General features: G+C 39.3%; 1 protein-coding gene across 14 annotated transcripts in view; it reads right to left on the bottom strand.

Moving 5' to 3' along the window:
• Positions 1-22,091, bottom strand: part of dmd (dystrophin) — a 1,684,732-nt gene that overhangs the window by 872,983 nt on the left and 789,658 nt on the right. For all 14 annotated transcript variants that reach the window (XR_010004953.1, XM_008107345.3, XM_016992722.2 and 11 more), the window contains 3 exons: positions 21,908-22,036; positions 19,011-19,181; positions 2,160-2,282 (listed from right to left, as the gene is read on the bottom strand). Coding sequence is in view for 13 of the 14 variants with exons in the window: in XM_008107345.3 (XP_008105552.2) it covers positions 2,160-2,282; positions 19,011-19,181; positions 21,908-22,036 (423 nt within the window). In the remaining variant the exon portion in view is untranslated. The remainder of the gene's footprint in view (positions 1-2,159; positions 2,283-19,010; positions 19,182-21,907; positions 22,037-22,091) is intronic.

The raw sequence follows: 22,091 nt of genomic DNA, 5'->3' as shown, positions 1-22,091 counted from the left end.
CTGTTATTTCAATTCTTTTTGCTCAAGAACAGCTAGAGTAAACCCTAATGTATCCTAGCAGATAGTCAGTGACTGGGGAAATATGATTGACTTCAAAATGGGAATTCAGATCCTTGCTTGTTTCATTTTTTCACATGACAATGAAGATCCACAAAATTGTTCTCTTCATCTGTGACACATACTGTTACGCCAGTATGGATTACTGTTTTTGTGTTTAGCAGAATCTCTTGTACATGTCACCAGCAGGATGCTATCTCTTATAATCTAAAATTCAATACTGCATAGAGAATCAAGATCAGGGAGAAAGGAAGCAAGGACAAACAAAAGAGGAATATTATTTCAAATAATTTTGCATGCCGTTGAGTATTTTAAAGGAGTATCTATCTTAGCCTCAATATTACTAAACTGACTCTAAAGGGTAAATGTGCTTCTGAATCAATGGTTTAGACTCCAAAGGTCTCCCTTCATATAGCAAAAGTTACAATGGACAGAAGCAGTGGCAGTAGCAGAGTAGGTGATCTTGAAATGATTAACTTGAAGCCTTCACTGGCAGCTAGAGAAAGAGACTGAATGGCTGGTGTAAGAAAAGTAGAAGGTGTTATTATGCTTCAGAAAGCAGTGATGTGTCAAGACAGGAACTAGAACGGAATGACACTTCTTGGAACAACATTTCCCAATGTCTGGCTCCTTGTCAGCACGAACATTACAAAAATGTGGGTAGTGATGAATTGGAAGATATTGGAAATTTCAATAAAATTGTAACAAATAGGAGTGTAAGTGACAAGAAATACTAGAGCAATTTCATGGAGCAACACAACCCAAAAGCATAAATGCTATGATCAATAAACTACATATGAATAGAAGACATACAAACATGAGATGCATCTGTGTGAGCAGAGATTACTCCATGTTTTAAACTGGTATTTTAATTATTTTATATAACAAAAAGGGTCAACACAGGAGGAAAAAATCTGAAAATTTGCCACGGTTTTGAAACACACTTTCTATATATTTATTTTAACAAACGATGCAAGCTGTCAGATTTTTAGTAAATGCTAACTCCTTCAAATTATGAGACTATTTAGAAGTAGAAAACAGAGAGGATTTAAACATGCCAAAGAGGACCCATCAACTTGTCCTCTGTGTTGTTATACTGATTCCCCATCCCTCCCTGTAATCCACATTAATTAACAACAAGTGCATAATTTAAGAATGTGTTTTAGACACAAATATAATTAGACCTGTTCCCCTATATCAAAAATGAAATCTGAAACATCTGGGGTCAAAACCAAGGTAATTTTTAAAGTGTTTGAACTGTGTGCAATGTGTTCTCTAGATTCTTGGCCTCTATATTTATTATTTCCACCACACCACAGATCATCAAGCCCCACATTAATAAATGGCAGTAATGTGAATATCAGTATCCTGAAGTATGTACGTTCACGTTGTTGTCATTTAACAATATGGGACATAATTATCTGTTGATTTTTTGTATCTGCACAGGTTCCAAGAAACAAACCCTCACAGATAGCATGGGTCCACTGTGCATATATGTATGCATCTGCATGTGTCAAAGAGAATGTTACAGAGTAGGGGGAAAACAATGTGTATTTATCAAATTTGGGCCAACAGGAGGGGGGGGGCTCCTGCCATGGCCAAATCAAACATCAATGTTAGGCTTGTGGACTATGACAAATGGATTTCAGGGGTGGGGGAGACTGCCCATACTATCCTAATATACACCTGCAATTTATATGAAGGGGAGGCATCATGCCTCCATTTGAGATGTTGCTGGGAGGCATCAGCCTTAGACAGCATACCAATGAATCACACACTAATACCTAGAAATCCGAATGAATTCCAAGTGTGATCCAAAATCTTCATTATAACCTATCTTTCTGCTTGTTTATGATAATTTCCCAAGAAAGAAAAAAGTATCATTTACTTTATAAAAGTTAACTTTGAAACATATTACTACAACACTATGATATCAATGCTATAAATAATAACTGTATTACTACAGTTTTATAACAGCTTAATGGTATTATATATGTAAATGTCTAAAGAGTCAAATGCAAACACAGACGATCTAATTTCTGCTCCTCTATTCATTCCATTTCCACCCCAGTTCACTCATACTTCCATCATGACCAATTTACCATATCTTTATTGAAGTCTTCCTCTTTCAGATTCACCCCCTGCTGAATTTCAGCCTCCAGTGGTCCAAGCAATTTTTGTATATCGAAGTTAAACTGGTCCAATTCCTTCAAAGGAACGAGTGGCTTTGAAAAAGTTTAAAAAATAGGAAAGGTAAAGGGGAATAGAAGACTGTTAATTTTATATCACATACAGACATAAACAAAAATGACATACAGTAGAGTCTCACTTATCCAACATAAACAGGCCGGCAGAACGTTGGATAAGCGAAAATGTTGGATAATAAGGAGCGATTAAGGAAAAGCCTATTAAACATCAAATTAAGTTATGATTTTACAAATTAAGCACCAAAACATCAATGTTTTACAACAAATCAACAGAAAAAGCAGTTCAATACACGGTATCGTTATGTAGTAATTTACTGTATTTACGAATTTAGCACCAAAACATCGCCGTGTATTGAAAACATTGACTCCAAAACATTGGCTACTAACAAATTGATTAAAAATAAAAATAGAATTGCATAAAATGAATGTACAGTAACAACATTGTCGGAAATTAAATCCATAAAAAGTTCAGTCTTTGCTGCCTAGAGAAACAGGTGTGGATCCGAGCGGGAGGCAAACAGCGTTGGATAATCCAGAATGTTGGATGAGCGAATTTTGGATAAACGAGACTCTTCTGTATTAACTTTGCCCCCAACTGTTAAATTAAATACATGCACAGTTTTTGTATTTTACGAAATAGCTTATATGTAACAGATCCAGTGGTACTATCTTACTTACTCAAACCTTATTCATGGTTCTTTCCTAGTTTCTTTTATGTTCAGGGGAAATTTCATCAATTATTGCAGGGCAAGTTATAAAAAAGACAAATAATATTTAAACTTTATAAATTTTATAAAAAAAAGATAAAAGCCAGAATTATACTGTATGTCAATCAATATCAGCCTATTTACTGTTTTTTCAACCTCTGTGCCAGCAAAGCAAATACACTTAATGAATGTGTTTTTGAGTGGGAATGGTGACATTTAGATGTGCATGAAAACAATTTTAAATCTTCCTTCTCAACAGTGGGTTAAACAAACAGAAATTTGTCAAGCATTCTGAAGCAATCCTACCAAAATGACAGCTTTCCACCATTTTTTCATAAGGTATTTTTCTTTCAATGCCAAACCACAGTTTCAATATTCCAAAATGTTACATATTTTGTATAACAGTACATTAGACCCACACTAGTTATACATAAAGTTCATTTCTCTTTGTGTGTATGTGCACTTAAAGCTAGGTAGGGATTTAGAAAGCTTTAGAAGCAGAGCTAGTAATTGATTTATGTAAATTTTAACACTTATAATACTGCCTTCAGTTTATAATCTTGCAGTGACTACTTATGATACGCAATAATAAAGATTCTCTCTATTTTCTTCTGGACACCACATAGGGAAAATTAATATATAAGCCCTTACTTCCAATTTAATTTAAGGTCTTAAATGCATTCTAAGACCTAGATAAAAATCATCAAACTATTACACAGTAAACTTTCTTTTTGGTAAACTTTGCTGATACTGAGTTGATGAGATGCATTTTAATCATTCATAAACAAACTAACAAAAAGAGATAAAAGCTACTTTTCAGCTACCTGATATTAGGCCTACTTCAAAGAATTTCAGATGTTAGTCATAAACCTACTCAATGTGATAGCAACAGCCAACCTACTATTCAAATGTATTAGAGATGAATCTGGTTCACACAAATACGTACAATACTCATAATATTAATTCAAAATTCAGTTGAATGATAGATTCGTCAGTTTCAAATGCACCTAAAGGTCATGTAAATTTGTTGGGAAGGGAGGAATTATCCCCAAAGCTTCAGTTAATATGCCAGTGGCTAAGACCTTTGGGGAACTGCACTGAAAACATTCTGAGTCAAAGGATGCCAGTGATCTATTCAGTTTTCCACCCATCAGTCTAATTAAATTTTAAATAGGTAGGATTTCAACTTATTTTATTGGAGCTAGACTCCTTTCTTTGTAATCCTGGAAATATGTTTCTGAGATTTGGGTCTCTCTAGAACAGAATGGTATATGGTATCGAAAACAGCAACATGAAAGCAATATCACTGGAGAAAAGATGATTCCTCCTTGACTTTGCTCACATAGTCACATAGATCCAAGCAATAATATTATGCAAACAGAAAAGAAGGATATTGTTGATTACCATTTACAGAATAAATTGTTCTAAAATAACAAGATTAGTTAGTTCTGTGGAATGGAAATGGTTCCCTATAAATATGCATAATGAAAAGCAAGTATGTTTTGATGAACACATTGTCATGTATCCCACTGAAAATCTGATCAAAAGAGCCAGGACACAAAAAAGACTGCAGATTAAGGAGGGGAGCAGCAGAAATTATGGACCTCCACTCATTTGCAATGAGAAGTTTCTTTAGCTCATGGAATCTAATTTCTATTTAAAACATAAAAAAGTATAGAAATTATAGAATTTATTTAAATCTGGCTTGGTAGCTCGGGGAATCAGAAGATTATTACAAATATTGAGGGATCTTTAGCCTAAAGAAGGGAAGAATGAGGTATGATATAACCACCATCTTCAAATCTTTGAACTGCCTCACAAGCGCGGCTGGTGGGAACGAGGGACAGGGCCTTCTCGGTGGTGGCTCCCCGGCTGTGGAACACCCTCCCCAGAGATATACGGCAAGCCCCAACCCTTTTGAGTTTTAGAAAAGCCTTAAAAACATGGCTATGTGCCCAGGCTTTTAACGAATAAATGATAAAGACAACCCAGATTGTTATATGGATAAAGTTGGAGGATATTGGACGAACGGATTTTAAGCATATGTTTTATGTTTTATATGTTATACTGTATTTAATTGGTTGTAATATATTTTTATATGTTGTTGTTTTTAATGATGTATCAGCATCGAATTGTTGCCAATTGTACGCCGCCCTGAGTCCCTCCGGGTGAGAAGGGCGGGATAGAAATATTTGAAATAAATAAATAAATAAATAAATAAATAATGATGGATTGAATTTGTTTCTAGTGCTCCAAAGTATAGGACCCAATCCAATGGATTCAAATTACAAGAAAGGAATTTCCAACTAAACACAAAGAAAGGCGTTAGGAAAAGTAGGACTGGCCTATCTAAGAAGATGGTAAATTCTCATTCACAGGCTATCTCTAAAGTGGTATATGGCAGGAAATCCGAAGACCCAAAGACCTCAACGGCGGAACAGGCGGAGGATAACATGGCACATGTTGCAACGGCTGTGAAGGCAGAAGAAGGTTGCAACAGACTGAGAAGCCACTCTCGTTGTGTTAATCACACCACTGCTGGGACCTCAATCTGTGAAGACTGTGTGTTGACCGGCCGTGCACCAACCTCCACACATTAAAAAAAAATCACACACAGGCGTCTTCCAAAAAATGGAGGACCATCATCCTTGAACTACGAGGGATCACCTAACGAATGATAATGAAAGATGGCAGGAAATGAGTAATACCAACTTTTATGATTCTGTGATAGTACACAGGTCCTCCAAATTCCAAAATACACCTTATACCAAAATCCAGACATTTGGCAAAGGAAATTTTTAGCCATCATCCATCCTATACCAATCCTGTATGTTCAAATCTTCTGCTTATTGGATTGATTGGTAGGACATAGGAAGACTGGAAGGAAAAGTAACAACTATTTGTTCCTTCCCTGTGCTATCCTATCTGAATAACAGGATTTGGTATATTACAGAAGAAGCACATTTGTACTTCCAAATGCAGTGTCCCATAATGTAGGTAGTATTCAGCTTTTAGCCTACCAATCAGACAGTTAATCAACTACCAAGGCATTAATATGAGAGAATCTTAGGATGATGCAGGTATCTATAGCGGCAGGCAGGTGGGTGATGCAGGCAAGTAAATCTTTATCAGAATGATCCAATTAGCTTGGGACATCCTGATAACCACCAACCCCATGTTCTAAATTTCAGTCAAGAAATGCCACAGGAATAAATAGGCATTTCAAAACATGGGAAATATTAATGAGGCTAGGGATAGAATGGTTGCTTACCTGTAATCGTGTTTCTTCGAGTGGTGATCTGTGAAATCCACACATATGGTAGTAAATACAGCTCATTGCGCAGCAGCTCGGAACCTATAGCAAGCGCTCTCCCTTTAAGGATATGGCCCCACCCTTCCTCCCCTGAGGATACATAAGGAACAGGTGGGGAGATAGCCCCAGTTACTCTGCCCTGTAGAGGCAGAGTCGCTGAGGCATGACAGTCAGCGGGGAGGATGGGTGGGGATATGCAGATTTCACAGATCACCACTCAAAGAAACATGGTTACAAGTAAGCAACCATTCCTTCTCCTCCATGGTGTCTGTGAAATCGCACATATGATAGACTGACAAGCTACGTACCTTGGCTGGTACATCATGCCCCCACTGAAAAGAGGACCGCACATCCAAATGCAGCTTGTCACTTGGAAAGGACATCAAGCTTGTAGTGGGCAGCAAACATCAGGGGGGTAGCCCAGGTTGCTGCCTTACAGACGTCTTCGAGTAGTACACCACTCATGTAGGCCACTGATGATGCTGTAGCCCTCATGGAGTAGCCCTTAATGGTGGCTGGAGGATCTTTCCCTGCCATCTGGTAAGCGAAACATATCGTAGCCTTATTCCAGGCTGAGAGTCGCTGGGAGGAGACAGGAAGGCCTGTCTGTCCTGTACTGTAAGAAAAGTCTTGGAGACTTCCTGATGGATGCCGTCCACTCCAAATAGAAAGCGAGAGCTTTCGCACATCAAGTGAATGAAGAGCACGCTCTAAATCCATGGAGCGATTAGGGAAAAAAGCAGGTAAGACAATGTCCTGAGACATATGAAAAAGCATAGGCACTTAGGGAAGAAAACTGATGTCAGTGTGTAAGGTAACTTTAACTGCATGGAATCTTATGTAGGATTTGTCTGCTCAAAGAGTGCACAACTCGCCCGCCCTGCGGTCTTATGTAATCGCAACCAAAAATGCTGTCTTCCATGACAGATAAACTAATTCAGTGGAGTGTGGAGGCTCAAATGGTGGTTGCTGCAGAGCCGAGAGGACAAGGTCCAGCTGCCATGCTTGTGGCGGAGGCCTGACTTGCGGGCTGATGTTTCTGTAGCCCTGCAAGAAAAGTTGGACAAGTGGATCTCGAAAGCAGGATGGAAAATTGACTCTCTTCCGATAAGCTGAGATGGCTGCCAAATAACATTTTATGGAGGAGTAGGCCAGCCCATCTGCCACAAGAGATGCCAGGAAGTCCAAGAGCAGAGGTATCGGGGCGGACAGGGGATCCGCATCGCATTGCTGGACAAAGGTGGTAAAGCGTTTCCACTTGGTGGCATACGAGGACTTGGTGGAGTCTCAATGGGCCACATCCAAAATGGCAGTTACAGCTGTTGATAGTTGGGGGGCCTGATGCACCATGCGGTCAGCCGCAACTGGTGAAGGTCTGGATGGAGCATTTGTCCCGAGTGGGACGACAGGAGGTCTGATCTGCTGCTCAGCCGGCTGAACTGGTTGTCAGACAAGGAGAGGAGAAGAGCAAACCATGGCTGGCCACCACAGGGCGACAAGGATGCAGTCTGTGTTGTCTGCATGTATCTTTGCCACTACCCTGGTCAGGAGAGGGATTGGTGGAAACATGAGGAGGAGAGGGCCATGCTACGTATACTGGAAGGTGTCTCCTTGGCAAAATCCTCGCAGAAGCCTGGCGCAATAGAGGTCGCATTTCGCATTCTCCAGCATTGTGAACACGTTGATGGTGGGATGTCCCCATCTGCGAAACAGGCGGGAGGTCTTGTTGGGGTGTAGTGACCAGTCGTGATTTACAGGCAGAAGCCAGCTGAGCTGGTCGGCTAGAGTGTTTTCCTCTCCGGGCAGAAATATAGCTGTCAGGGAGATATTTCTGAGAATGCACCACTCCCATATGTCCAGGGTGAGATGAAGGAGCGAGTGGGAGCGAGTGCCTCCCTGTTTGCTAATATACCAGGCCACAGTGGTATTGTCTGTCAGGACCTGGACCACTTGGCCCATCAGAGAGGGTTCGAAGGCCTTAAGTGCTTTGAACACTGCCAACATCTCTAGCCAGTTGATGTGGTTGGTGGCCTCCTGTGGCGACCCTGTGTGATGAGTGACTTGGAGTGAGCACACGGGCTGTGCAAGTAGGCGTCGGTTGTGAGCTGCGCCATTGGCTGATGTGGTTGGAAGGCCATGCCGGTGCACACATTGGAGTGGTGGAGCCACCAGTGAAGAGATGCTCTGACATGTCTCGGGACACTGAAGAATTTGTGAGGGTTGTGTCGCAGTGGATGGAAGACCTGTAGAAACCAGGATTGAAGTGGTCTCAGCTTGAGACGTACCAATAGAGTGACGAATGTCATGGAGGCCATATGGCCGAGTAGTGATTGTACATGGCTGGCCTGCACCCTTCGGTTGTATAGGGTGTAGAGCAGCTTGGAATAAAGAGCCTGGTAGCGGTCTTCTAGAACAGGGGTCCCCAAACTTTTTAAACAGGGGGCCAGTTCACAATCCTTCAGACCGTTGGAGGGCCGGACTATAGTTAGCCACCGAGCAATAATAATTAATAATTAATAATAATAGCAATAATAATAAAAAGAGGGTTGGAAGAGACCCTTTGGGCCATTGAGTCCAATCCCCTTCTGCCTTTGTGCACCGAAAACACAAGCAAAGCACCCCTGACAGATGGCCACCCAGCCTCAATGTTAATAATAATAATAATAATAATAATAATAATAATAATAATAATAAGAGTTGGAAGAGACCTCTTGGGCCAGAGTCCAACCCCCTTCTACCTCTGTGCACCAAAAGCACAAGCAAAGCACCCCTGACAGATGGCCACCCAGCCTTAATGTTAATAATAATAATAATAATAATAATAATAATAATAATAATAATAATAATAATAATAATAATAATAATAATGGTTGTAAGAGAAGAAGAGACCCCTTGGGTCATTTAGCCCAACCCCCTTATGACCTTGTGCCATGGGGGCCAGATAAATGGCTTTGATGGGCCGCATCCGGCCCCCGGGCCTTAGTTTGGGGACCCCTGTTCTAGAAGGTAGGCTCTGGAGACTCTCGAGTCCAGCATTGCTCCGATGAACCGAACACACTGCATGGGCTGCAGGTGCAACTTCATCTGGTTTACGACGAGTCCCAGGTCCTTGAGGAGAAACAATGTCATACTTATATTCTCTAGAAGCTGCTCACGAGTATGAACGACCAAAAGCCAATCATCAATGTAGGGGTACACCGTGATTCCCAGGAACCGAAGGTGTGCTGCCACCACTACCCCATACATTTCGTGAACACCTGTGGTGCAGTCGAGATCCCGAAAGGAAGCGGCAGCAGGCTTGGGAGTCTTCTGCTTGTTCCGTTTGTCCTTGGAGCGACTCCTGCTTCCAGAAGGCAAGTGCAGGGATTTCGAACGGCAGCGTTTGCGTGGCGCTGCCTTGAACCCTGAAGCTGTGGAGGCTGCAGAAGGGGTGAGAGGCGTGGTTTGTAATGGTGCCGGCGATTCAGAGGATGCTTGGTGTCCAGGAGAAGCAGCGGGAAGAAGGGCTTTCTCATACAGAAGTGCCTTCAGCCAAGCTTGGCAGTTTTTCCTGGCCTGGGGAGTAAAACCTTTACAAACATCACAAGTTTGAGTAGAATGAGCTTCTCCCAAACAAAGGAGGCATTTAGCATGGCCATCTGAGTCTGCTAACTTTCCCCCACAGGAGCTGCACTTCTTAAAGGGTGCAGAAGACATACTGGCCTGAGAGTTGTCTAGCAAGTCCGAGTTATGGCCACAAGCAAACAAGAATACTCGCCAGTCCAGGTCAAATCCAAAGGTGAGTTTGTAGGGAGTCCAAAAGAGTTGTCGATAAACAGTCCTAGTCTTCGCCAATGAAACAAACTAATTTGTGAAGAGAGCTGCTTAGTTCCTAACTCTGCCTTTACAGGGCGGAGTAACTGGGGCTATCTCTCCACCTGTTCCGTATGTATCCTCAGGGGAGGAAGGGTGGGACTATAGCCTTAAAGAGAGCTTGCTATAGGTTCCGAGCTGCTGCGCATGTGCAGAAATTACTACCATATGCGCAATTTTACAGACACCACGAAGGAGAAATAGTTATATCTTTATACAGGAAATGTATGGGAATCATAAAGAAGGAGAATGAAGATATTATGGAATATATGAATGAATTCAAAATGAATTTATCCAGATGTCAAGAGATACCCATGCCTGATTTTTTTTAAAGAGAGTGTGATGCCTCATGGGCCTTGTAGTCCTGTGCCTAGTGTCATTGTGACAGATGAGGATGAAAACATGGGGTTTTCTCCGGATCAACAGCCAGAGCCAGAGTTTTTCCAGCTGCCTGAAGTTCTTGTCCAAGAACCAATTAAAACTTACCTTGACCAACGCTCACCTCCCTTTGCTAGAAAGCAATCTTTCTCGGCGGATAGGGGAGCGAGAGAGAGAATTCGGAGGAGTGCCCGCATTGCTGCCAAGCAAGACTGATTAGTCATGTTTCCCCTGGGAAAATCCAGGGAGTCTTACACCTGCAAGCTGGGTTTTCATTCCCTGTTCTCTAGGGAAAGAGAATGTTGGACGCCCATTTGGCGGGAAACGAGACCCAGATAAAAGTATCAAACTCTGTTGATTCTTTGCGGAGACAACAGCTCAGCTTCGAGAGTGAATTCCATGTTTCCAGCCTAGTGCAGACTTTGCCAAGTATGCAATCCAGTTTCCTTGCCTCGCTTATCCAAGTATCCAAGTATTGCCTTGCATTATTCTCAGCCACGGATTATGCTCCTTGAATCAAGTTTTGGACTGCCTGCCTTGTTTTGAACCACGGACCTTGTTTCCCAGATTCAAGCCTTGTTCTCAGCTTCCCTGCAGATTCACCTTGTGCCTTGAAAGACTTTGGACTATTCCTCACACTATTGCTTGGCATTAGTGTGTGTTTCGGTTGGATTTTACCTTTGAACTCTAATATCATTTATTGGACAAACTATTTCTGGACTATTTTAGGCCTTCTTTGAAAGGTCTGTTTCTGGACTATATTCTCTACTTGTTTTTATCCTCTTTATATATTTCCTTAATAAAGATATTAGATAGTTTTATTGGCCTCCGTGTTGGGTTCTTGGTGCTCCGCTGCCCTGGTGCATGACAGAGAGCAATTCAAAATTTTTAAGAAATAGTGAATTTCTAGTGTTGATAAATTGACATGTACTATATAAGACAAACATACAATTAACTTATCTCCATCAGTTTCATTTTTCAGGCCATTATCTCATGGAAATATGATTTTTTAAAAGTTTTTAAGGGGTGAAGAATGAAGCCATGTAGGCAGGGTAAAGGCAGTTTTTAAGGGATGATGAGTAAAGCTATATCCATGTTAGCTTTTCACAGGAAAATTAGGGGAAAACATTATTGTTACAGCTAGAAATATTAAGATTATGTCTGAAACATACTGAGTAAAAATCATCATGGCTTTTGCCAAAGGAAGCAACATTTCATCTTGATTTTAGAATTCCCAATGTCTACAAATTTGCTTGCACTTACAAAAATCCTTGGCTAATTGTTCTTTCATTTTATGCAATAAAATAAATGGTATTGTCAAGGTCAGATGCCAGCCAATGGATGGAAATACAGTTTATTGCATAAACAACTCAAAACAGCTCATAAAACAAACACAGGAGCTTGCAACACTTAAACTTCAGTGTGAAAAAGACATTAAAACTGAAAAAACTCCAAAAAAACCAAAACGGAGTATAATCCGGATTATCCAGAGATATAATCCGGATTAAAACAAAACCACTTAGATTCAGCTCAAAATAGCAGGATGACTTGAAGAAGCCAAAACAAACTGCGGACCAAATTCCCAAGGGTCCAAAATAAACAGAATCCCAACTGGGTTACAAAATAGAGTCTTAAGGATCAAAACAATGTCCCAAACCGGGCCAAAGTTTGCCGCCGGAAACAACGCAAACAAACCGGTTCCAGAAACAAAGTAACAAAGGACAAAGAGTTACTGTGGGGTCAGAAGCCAAGCCAGTGGCTAGTAACGGAGCATAACTGCAGAACCAGGAGTCAAACTGAAATTGGGAGCAGAGCATTACTTCAGGGTCAGGAACAAAGCCAACGGTTGGTAATGGAGAGTAACTGCAGAACCAGGAGTCAAACTGGAATTGGGAGCAGAGCGTTACTTCAGGGTCAGGAATGAAGCCAACGGTCGGTAACGGAGAGTAGTTACAGGGTTGAGAACGAAGCCAAGCCGGAATAGGGAGCGAAGAGTAATGCCAAAACGATGTCCAGTCCAAGGTCCAAGATGAGAAGTCGTCACAGCAAAGTCCTCGTCAATGGGTCGACACAAGTAGCCAAAACGATGGAGGTGAAGTCGGTTGCACAGTCCCAAGCCAGTCTTCAGGAACACGAACACAAAACCCAATGGCGCCCAACAACCACCTTGCCACACGCAAGGGCCCAATGGCCAAATGCCCTCAATTTATTTACAACTTGTCTTCAGAACTCGAGCCGGGCACTGCTCTTCCCACAGGTTGCTCCTATTCCTCATCCGAGCTGGAACCGTCCTGCCAATGCCCAGACCTACCCGCAGCTGTGGAACTATCCCCACTCCTCCAATTAGACCACCTTGGGTCTGATCCTGAAGGACCCCATGTTTCCTCAGTGTCCCCATTACCAGTGAGCCCAGTCTCCCCATCACAACCCTCTGGAGCACATGTCCAGTCCATGTCATCCTCTTCTGCCCGTACCACATCCCCAATGTCCATTTCAAGCCCATCCTCCCCTTCAAAACCCTCAAATGAATCCTCATCTGTTGATTCCTAAAATATCTCTCTAATCCTCTTTCTCTGTAACTCCTCAAATGAGTCTTGCTCCCGAGGAGTCTTTCTTCTCTTCCAGCTACTATCAGTAGTATCGTTGACCCCAGAAGGCTCATTCACAATAAGTATAGTGGCTAAGTACTGTAAGTAAAAAACAAGAAGCAACAAGAATTATGTAGTGGGTTCACCACAATACTCTACCTTGGAAACAGGGTTATCGAACTTATTAAAAAAAATATTGAGTCAGGGGAAATCAATTAGGCAAATTTACATAAAAATATCCAAGTTGCTGAAAACCTGAAAATACCTGAGTACCCAGAAATATGCAAGCTGGGCAAATGGGACAAAAGAATAACAAATGTGATTCAGTGTAAGGAAGTGTAAAGTCATGCACATTTGAGAATACAGATGGAATTTACCAATACAGATATAGTCTGAGCTTGCTGTTACTAACCAGGAAAGTGCTATTGGGATTGAATGGCTTAGGAACAATGATGATAATTTTCCATTATGGTAATAACGGAGCAAACCTCATCAGGGACAATTTAAAAAGGACTAATATGAAAGGACAGGAAGTATAAGCCCCACTTGGAGCCTCAAAGGTAAAGTCTGAGGTGGGGGGGGGGGGATTTGGCCTACCCCATGAATAGTCTTGGCCAATGGTGAGAGGCTGCCTTTTCCCTGTCATGTGACAAGGGCAGCAGAACTCTATATAAGCGTGGCTGCTCCTTGTATTTGCCTCTTTCTTTTGGTATGAGCTGTTAAATAATTAAATAGATAAGTAAAAAACTGGCCCTTTGTCTGGTCTTTTTATTTCATGAAGGGGAGAGGTTGGGACACAATGTAATTATTTTAATCTATAGCACACAAATGGTGGTGTCCAGCTGATAGGCCTGTCAATGAATAAAGCAATTTCTGGAAGGAAAGCAGCAGGACACTATTCTTATATAAAGCCTACTGGTTTTGTTTTCTGAAAGGCTGTGTAAGGGTAGTTTCTAGGCTAACCACTTTTTCTTCGATTATACTCATAGCATTCTCTCTCACACTTTTTATTGCTGTACAACTGACTATGGTCCAATTGATGACCTGAAGGCCCTGGTATTCATTGCACGATTGGTCGAAAAAGCATGAGATCCAGCATAACTACACTAGTAGCTATGGTACACTATTTATGGCACACAAAACATTGTCCCAGAGTTACAAACATCTGACTTACAAATGACTCATAGTTAAGAATGGGGGTGAGACAACAGGCAGTGAGAGAAATCTATTCCTTGGAAAGGAAATTCATTCTTGGACAAGTTATCACTGATCCTTTTTTCCACAACAAGCCATTTTTTTCAAATTTCAAGGGGACAGAAAGTGAAGTGGAATCTTCTGTACAGGGGCTCAGACAGCAAAATAAACCCCACAGGGCTGTACTCTTAATCCTTCTCTATGCTATCCAGTGTGTGTGTGTGTGTGTGTGTGTGTGTGTATATGTGGGTGTGTATACTAGCTGTGCCCAGCCACGCGTTGCTGTGGCAAAGTATGGTGGCATGGGAAATAAAGTATTGAGGAATTGGTGGTAGTTAAGGTAAAGGGCAAAGGTGTGGAGTCCAGATAATCCAGTTAAAGCAGATAATATAATATTATATGGGTTATATAACTGTGTGGAAGGGCCTTGAGTCTACACTGCCATCTAATCCAGTTAAAATCTGATAATCTGTATTTTATAGGCCCTCTAATTAGGACTTTATTTTTCTTTTCTTTTTATTGTATCAACCTAGAGGCGTGGATGATGGGTTGTGTTGTCAGTTTTTGAGGTTGTGGGGTGTTTAGTTTTGTTGTTTTGGCGGTCGCCAGGATTCCATCACTCTTTTTTATATATAGATATGTGTGTGTGTGTGTGTGTGTGTGTATGGCTGGAGTTCCACTTAAAATGTACCTGTTCTGACTAATGAACAAATTCAGCTTAACAACAAACCTACAGAACCTATCTTGTTCATAATTTGGGAATTGCCTGTATATTTTTACACATGTAAGTTCCACTAAGTTCAATATCTCTGGCTTCTACAGGAAAGGATACAGAGCTCCAGCTTTGGAAGAATGAAAGGAAGATACCAGATAAGAAAATGAATGTCTTATCTTCATTCTTTTCCATCTTTTTCTAGTGTCTTGCCAATTCCTTTCCAATCTGCTTCCTTTTGCTCTGAAGTCCAGTCTGCTATACCTCATAATGATCTCTCAGAACCTGTTCCCTTTGCCTTCCTTTGGCTTAGTTGACTAAATGTAAAACTATGATTGATCTTTGTCATTAGCAGGTCAGTGGTTTTATTATGTTTAAGTATCAGTATAATGTAGATGAAAACCCTTGATGTAGGAAGTATGAGTCCTTGATAAAGAAATTCTACTCTGTATTTACTGTCATTTTAAGATAAAGTTTTATCTGAGGGCAAAGTAGTTCAAGATTAAATCAACAAATGACTTTAAATTAAAGAAACACATTGGATAAAATAGCATCCATTCTTTCAAGTAAATGAGCCTTTCTAGTCATTACCAGCTTTAAGCAACAAGGCTTTCTCTCAGTATAGACGTTTAGTACCTGAGGCACAAAATATTAGTAGCAACTTCACAAACAGATTAGAACAAACATATTGGATAACTGAATTTGAATTTATAATATCCATAAACTGCGGCCTCCAGCAACCATCCTCTTTCCTAATGGTAAGGCTATCTCTGGGGATGTAATTAGAACTCTCATACTTTATTTACAAAATAATATGTTGAGCATGTATGAAAAGTAAGTTAAAATACTGTATGCAAGCCAAAGGTCTAAGCCAGGGGTCCCTAAACTAAGGCCCGGGGGCCAGATGCGGCCCTCCAAGGTAATTTACCTGGCCCTCGCCCTCATTTATAATATAATATTTTTATATCAGTTTTAATAATATAATATATTGTATATGCATATAATATTGATAATAATATTATCATTTTATACATAGAATCATAGAATCATAGAATAGTAGAGTTGGAAGAGACCACATGGGCCATCTAGTCCAACCCCCTGCTAAGAAGCAGGAAATCGCATTCAAAGCACCCCCGACAGATGGCCATCCAGCCTCTGCTTAAAAGCCTCCAAGGAAGGACCCTCCACCACGGCCCCGGGGAGAGAGTTCCACTGTCGAACAGCTCTCACAGTGAGGAAGTTCTTCCTGATGTTCAGGTGGAATCTCCTTTCCTGTAGTTTGAAGCCATTGTTCCGTGTTCCGTACAATACAATACTAACAATAATATCATATAATAATATTAATTATATGTTATATATTACATATAATATTACAGTATAGTGGTATAGTTCAATATAGTATAATGCTAATATTGTGCTATGCTAATAATATAATATTATTGTATGTACATACAGCTGCTCTGAGTTCCCTTCGGGGTGAGAAGGGTGGGATATAAATGTAGTAAATAAATGTAGTAAATGAATAAATAAATAATTTTGGACTTAGGCTCGCCCAAAGTCTGAAATGACTTGAAGACACACAACAACAACAACAACAACAACAACAACAACAACAACCCTAATTAACCTGACTATCTCATTGGCCAGAAGCAGGCCCACACTTCCTATTGAAATCCTGATAGGTTTATGTTGGTTAAAATTATTTTCATTTTGAAATATTGTATTGTTATTTCATTGTTATTGTCATTGTTTTGCACTGCAAATAAGATATGTGCAGTGTGCATAGGAATTTGTTTGAGTTTTTTTCCCAAATGATAATTCGGCCCCTCAACAGTCTGAAGGATTGTGGACCGGCCCTCTGCTTGAGGACCCCTGGTCTAAGCAGTATTTTGTTAATTTTTGTACTAATGTAGGTAATGCATTTTGAAAGTTTGCCACAATGTATTGTAAAAAGCGTTCACTAGTCAGAAATTTTACTGATTTTTCAGACCTGTGGTTGCTTTACTTAATTTTTGAAATAGCCCATCCTGCCCACATTAAAATTAGAGTATGTGTTAAATCTTTGACTTGAACATAAATTAAAGATTGTTGATTGAATAAATCAAATGAATAAGCAGATTTTGTGTCTTCTTCTGTAGCTACATAACCCTTGTATCCATTAGAAGACCTTGTATCCATTTCCTTGTACAGTAGAGTCTCATTTATCTAAAATTCGCTTATCCGGTGTTCTGGTTTATCCAACACAGTCTGCCTTTTAGTAGTCAATGTTTTTGTAGTCAATGTTTTCAATACATTGTGATATTTTGGTGCTAAATTCGTAAATGAGGTAATTACTACATAGCATTACTGCGTATTGAACTACTTTTTCTGTCAAATTTGTTGTATAACATGATGTTTTGGTGCTTAATTTGTAAAATCATAACCTAATTTGATGTTTAATAGGCTTTTCCTTAATCGCTCCTTATTATCCAACATATTCGCTTATCCAACATTCTGCCGGCCCGTTTATGTTGGATAAGTGAGACTCTGTCACACTCTGTCTTCTGTCACAAAAAAACACCGTGTCAAATCATCTTAAAAATCAGTGATGAAAAAACTAGATTTATGGATTTAAGTCCAGCCTTCCCCACATCCCATGACCACCACAACCCCCCCCCCCGCCAAAAAACAAAACAAAACAAAAACAGTGGCTATAAAAATACTTTAGCAGGCATAAACATACTGGGGACCACCAGCACTCATGCAATTTGCTGAGTATTCACAATGTTTGGATGGGAACAGTAATCATTTTATTAATTTTACACCTTTAAAACATATTATTAATTTCTATAACAACTCACTATAATGATTTCCAAGAATAAATCAGTCAATAAATCTTTATTATAATCTATAACTAACATTTTTTTTTTAAGTAAACAAAAAAATAATTACAATGAATGGGCAAGACAAGGAATAAAAAAATAGAGTTTCCAAGTTGGGGCTGAGGCTGGCTAATGGTTTCTGCCTGAAGAAAAGTACACAGAGGAGCACAACATTTAGCAACATTTCAAAGTAGTCGCTTAAGCACCAGGGCAAAAGTTGCAAATTCCATTTTACCCCCATAGTCATGATAGTACTCTGATTTAAATGTAATAAAATGAGAAATTTTTAGAGTACTTCTTTTTAAAATTGTGTTGGCAAAAAATCTTTTTAGGTGCTTGTGCTTCAGCACAGCTGGGATATAGAAGCAGTTTGCAAGTATGGAGAGGCAGGGTAGAGTTGTATAGTTTCACAATTGAAGTAATACTGTAAGACACATAGTACTGTCAGTCCCACCAACAAAAAAGAACTTTATTCATATATATAACAAAGTACTTGCAATTCCAAGATGCACCACCATAAATTCACAGAATTGTAAGAGACCACAAGGGTCATCCATTCCAACCCCCTGCCATTCAGGAAAAGAACAATCAAAGCAACTTTAGAGATGTTAATTCAGGAGGGGGGGTGCATCTTAGAACTAAAGAAATACTGTATCTGAAAAGGGTGGGGTCAGAAGCAATTAAGTCCTGTGTCCAAAATTATATAGCTGCACCTTGTTAAAAATAGTATCCTAGAAGGAGAGTGCATGCTAGTTTCCTTGTGTGTTCCCTTTGTAGTTTTTGGATTATAGAATGATATCCATGACTATAGAGGTAGATCTCCTTCCCTAACACCCACTAGATTGTTTGATTGTTTTCACTTTGTGGAAACAAATAGAGGCAACTTTTAAAAAGAGTGTGTGTAAATACTCTACAAATGGAGACAACATTTGAAGTGGACTGTAGTCTACAAAACCTTATGCCAAAACATAATATGTAGACTTTTTTCATCATTGTAGTAACAGTCGTAGAAGCAGCAGTTGTTTTCAAGACATTTCATTTTCTACTTGCTAGCTCTCCCTTTAGAAAACCTGCTCTAAGTATGTTAGTACACTTTATTCAGCATGCGTAGGTAGTGCTGCACAAGGGAATTTCTTCCTACCTTTTCACTTTTAATTCTTTCTGATATGGCAGTAAATCGTTGGTTGAGCTCTGTCAATTTAGGCTCTATTACTTTCCTGCAGTGATCTCCACGGTTTTTCATCAAGTCTACTGCCTGGTCACGGACAGAGTCCACCTTTGGACGCATATCATTCAGTTCAGTCTTTAAGCGCTACAGTCCATGAGTAAGAGACAGGGCTTGAAGTTAGTAATATAGGCAGAAAGGAAGAAAAAAGAGAGAAAGAGAGTGTGCAAAAGAATAAGGAGGAAAACCATAAAGCAAACTTCAAACAAATCTCTATGTCTGAGCAGTTCTCAACAGTCAATGACTAGTTTTCTTTTTTAAAAATCTGGTTGCTAGAGACAATAAAACACAAGATAAATATGCATTTAAATAAGCAAGGTGGACACATATCCATAACATTATTATTTCTGACTCCTCAAAACTTCTTTATATAAGAAGCAGAATTGTTAGAATACTGAAAACTGGTATGATTTAATATATGACATTTAATATGAAACTAGCACATAACATAATGTTGGATCAAAACATATTTCTTGCAACATTATAGCAATAATCCTTATTGTCCTAAAATGACCATTCATTCTTTGCTATTAAGAAACAATGTATCTTAAAAATACTCTTGAAGTAATAAAATCACAAATGTCTTGAGGAATGATGCTAGTGGTGACACTTTCCCCAAGAGGAAGACTGTGGTGGTAAAGGAGTAAACAGATCCTATTATTTCTCTCATGGATATTGATTCCATGGTATTCTGCCATCACATAACCAGGATTGTGCATCAAGAAGACTTAGTAGATCCAATAAAGTGAAAAATGTATCCAGATGTATGCATATATGTGTAATATACTGTTACATATACTGTTAAATTTAAACAATTATCTATTAACACTTCAAATCCATACAAACAAAAGGAATGGTGGGACCGGGCTGTGGCACAGGCTGGAAAGCAAGCCAGCTGCAGCAAATCAACAAATCACTCTGACCAAGAGGTCATGAGTTCGAGGCCAGCCCGGTGTCTGCGTCTTGTCTCTGTCTCTGTTCTATGTCATGGCATTGAATGTTTGCCTTTATGTGTGTAATGTGATCCGCCCTGAGTCCCCTTCAGGGTGAGAAGGGCGGAATATAAATGCTGTAAATACATAAATAAATAAATGGTGAATAATTTTTTTTTTATTTTAGATGCAGGATTTTATACAGAAAGATGTCATTGTTGATATGTTCCTGAAAATGTCAGTACACTGACAAATCACTGTCCTTGAACTTTTGCTCCATTACTTGGTAGGACTACTAAAGAATACTTTTCAAAAGGTAGGAACCTGGTTAGGAACTAGTCCCCATTTTGTTAAAATGCTTTGAAATTATGCTAGCATTTCCCCCTGTAGTCCCCATCCCGTGTTTTAGAGCACTTTGTTTTAATACCATGTTCTATGATGTAAAGGAAAAGGAACTGAATTTTGCATCAATTTGGTTTGTTCAATTATTTCAAAACCTAGAGTATTTCAAGTTTAACCTCAAAAACAATTATAATAGATGTCTTCTGAATTTCTCTGTAATACAGGTTGAGCATTCCTTATCTGAAATTCCAAATTCCAAAATATTGTGCATACACATGCCCAGAAATTTTAGTCAGAGAATCAGCCCAAAATTACCTGAGTCAACTTATCCACAGGTCAATGTAAGTGCTCTACCTTAATTTTTTAAAAAAAACTTTACTGAGTAAAGTGATGAAAGACAGAGCTTAGTCCTTACTGGGAGAACCTAAAAGAAGCACCAACGCTTCCCCCTCTATATGGAAAGACCTATCAGCGAACCACAAAAGATTCTCTCAACTAATACATAAGTATAAAAGGTTCATTAAAATATGAAATGGTGGCTGAAGTAGAAACATCTCTGTTCTCCTATAGTTTGATGTTCACAAACAATGTTAATATAGTTTATCTCTTTCTAGCCAATATTGACTAACAAAAACTATAACAGAGATAAAGATGAAAAAAATTGTTAGTGGAAAGGAACTAGCTCTTTTTGCCAGGTCATCTGCTTTTCCTAGAATAGCTACTGAAGGAGACTGTAATTGGATCTGAACCCACCAGGATCAAGAGAGTTTATGAGGGAAAGCTGTGTGAGAAAAAATATTCTCTGTATGAAAGAGAGAGGACAGAAACTTGAAGAAGAATCTCTCGGAAGGGATGAAGAGCTATGCTGTGAGGACAAAATATAATATCTTTAGAAAAGCAAGCATCTTGCTGTGAACAAAAGAACACTTTGAAAGGACAATTGCGTATTGCATGCCACATTTGAAGGAAGTGCCTCATATATTGGCAGGTTCTGTTTAATTTTTATAAAAATGTTTTTCATTTTTTTTCACATACATTTTTATCCCTTCCTATAATATGATATTACACATCTCTCTTTAGATGATAAACCACTTCCACCAGGATTATATCAAATTCTAATACAATGTTGTCCAGCAAAATCATTGCTTGCAGAGCTAAAATCTTTGAAGTGACATGAATATGTAATATATAACAATTCTCAGAAGAAAAGATATTTGATAAAAGGAGCAAACTGATAAAAATAATGCTTGTGTTCCATTTTTAAACAGATGTAAACAGTATTCAGGAGACGGGCTCAAAATAAGTGTTCTACTCACCATGAAATCTTAAGGCTTAAAATAACATTTTTCCTTATTAAGCTCATTTACTTTTATTCTAATTAATTTATTCTAATTAAGCAATTGAAAAGCTGAATAGCTTGCAAAAAGAAAAACAATGTTACCATTTCAAACAGATTTTTCCTATAGAGCACAAACCCTAGATATACATTACCTGTTGGGTTTGGATAATGAAAGATTTTGAGAAAATTGCATTTGTTACCTTAAGAGTTTCTTCCCTTTGTTCAGGTCTTTGGATCTCAGATTCATCCAAAAATATTTCTGTCCGATACATCCAAGTAGTAATGTTAGCAACATTCTGATCAAAAGTTTCCATACTTTTCTGATATGTCTGCATGTAGAAAAGAAAGCAGATCATGTTATTTTGAAAAGTATTGACCATGACA

This window comes from Anolis carolinensis, chromosome 3 (genome assembly GCF_035594765.1).
Source record: "Anolis carolinensis isolate JA03-04 chromosome 3, rAnoCar3.1.pri, whole genome shotgun sequence".
Taxonomy (NCBI): Eukaryota; Metazoa; Chordata; class Lepidosauria; order Squamata; family Dactyloidae; genus Anolis; species Anolis carolinensis.
The sequence above is the reverse complement of the archived record's forward strand: the minus strand, read 5'-3'. Positions and strand labels throughout refer to the sequence as shown.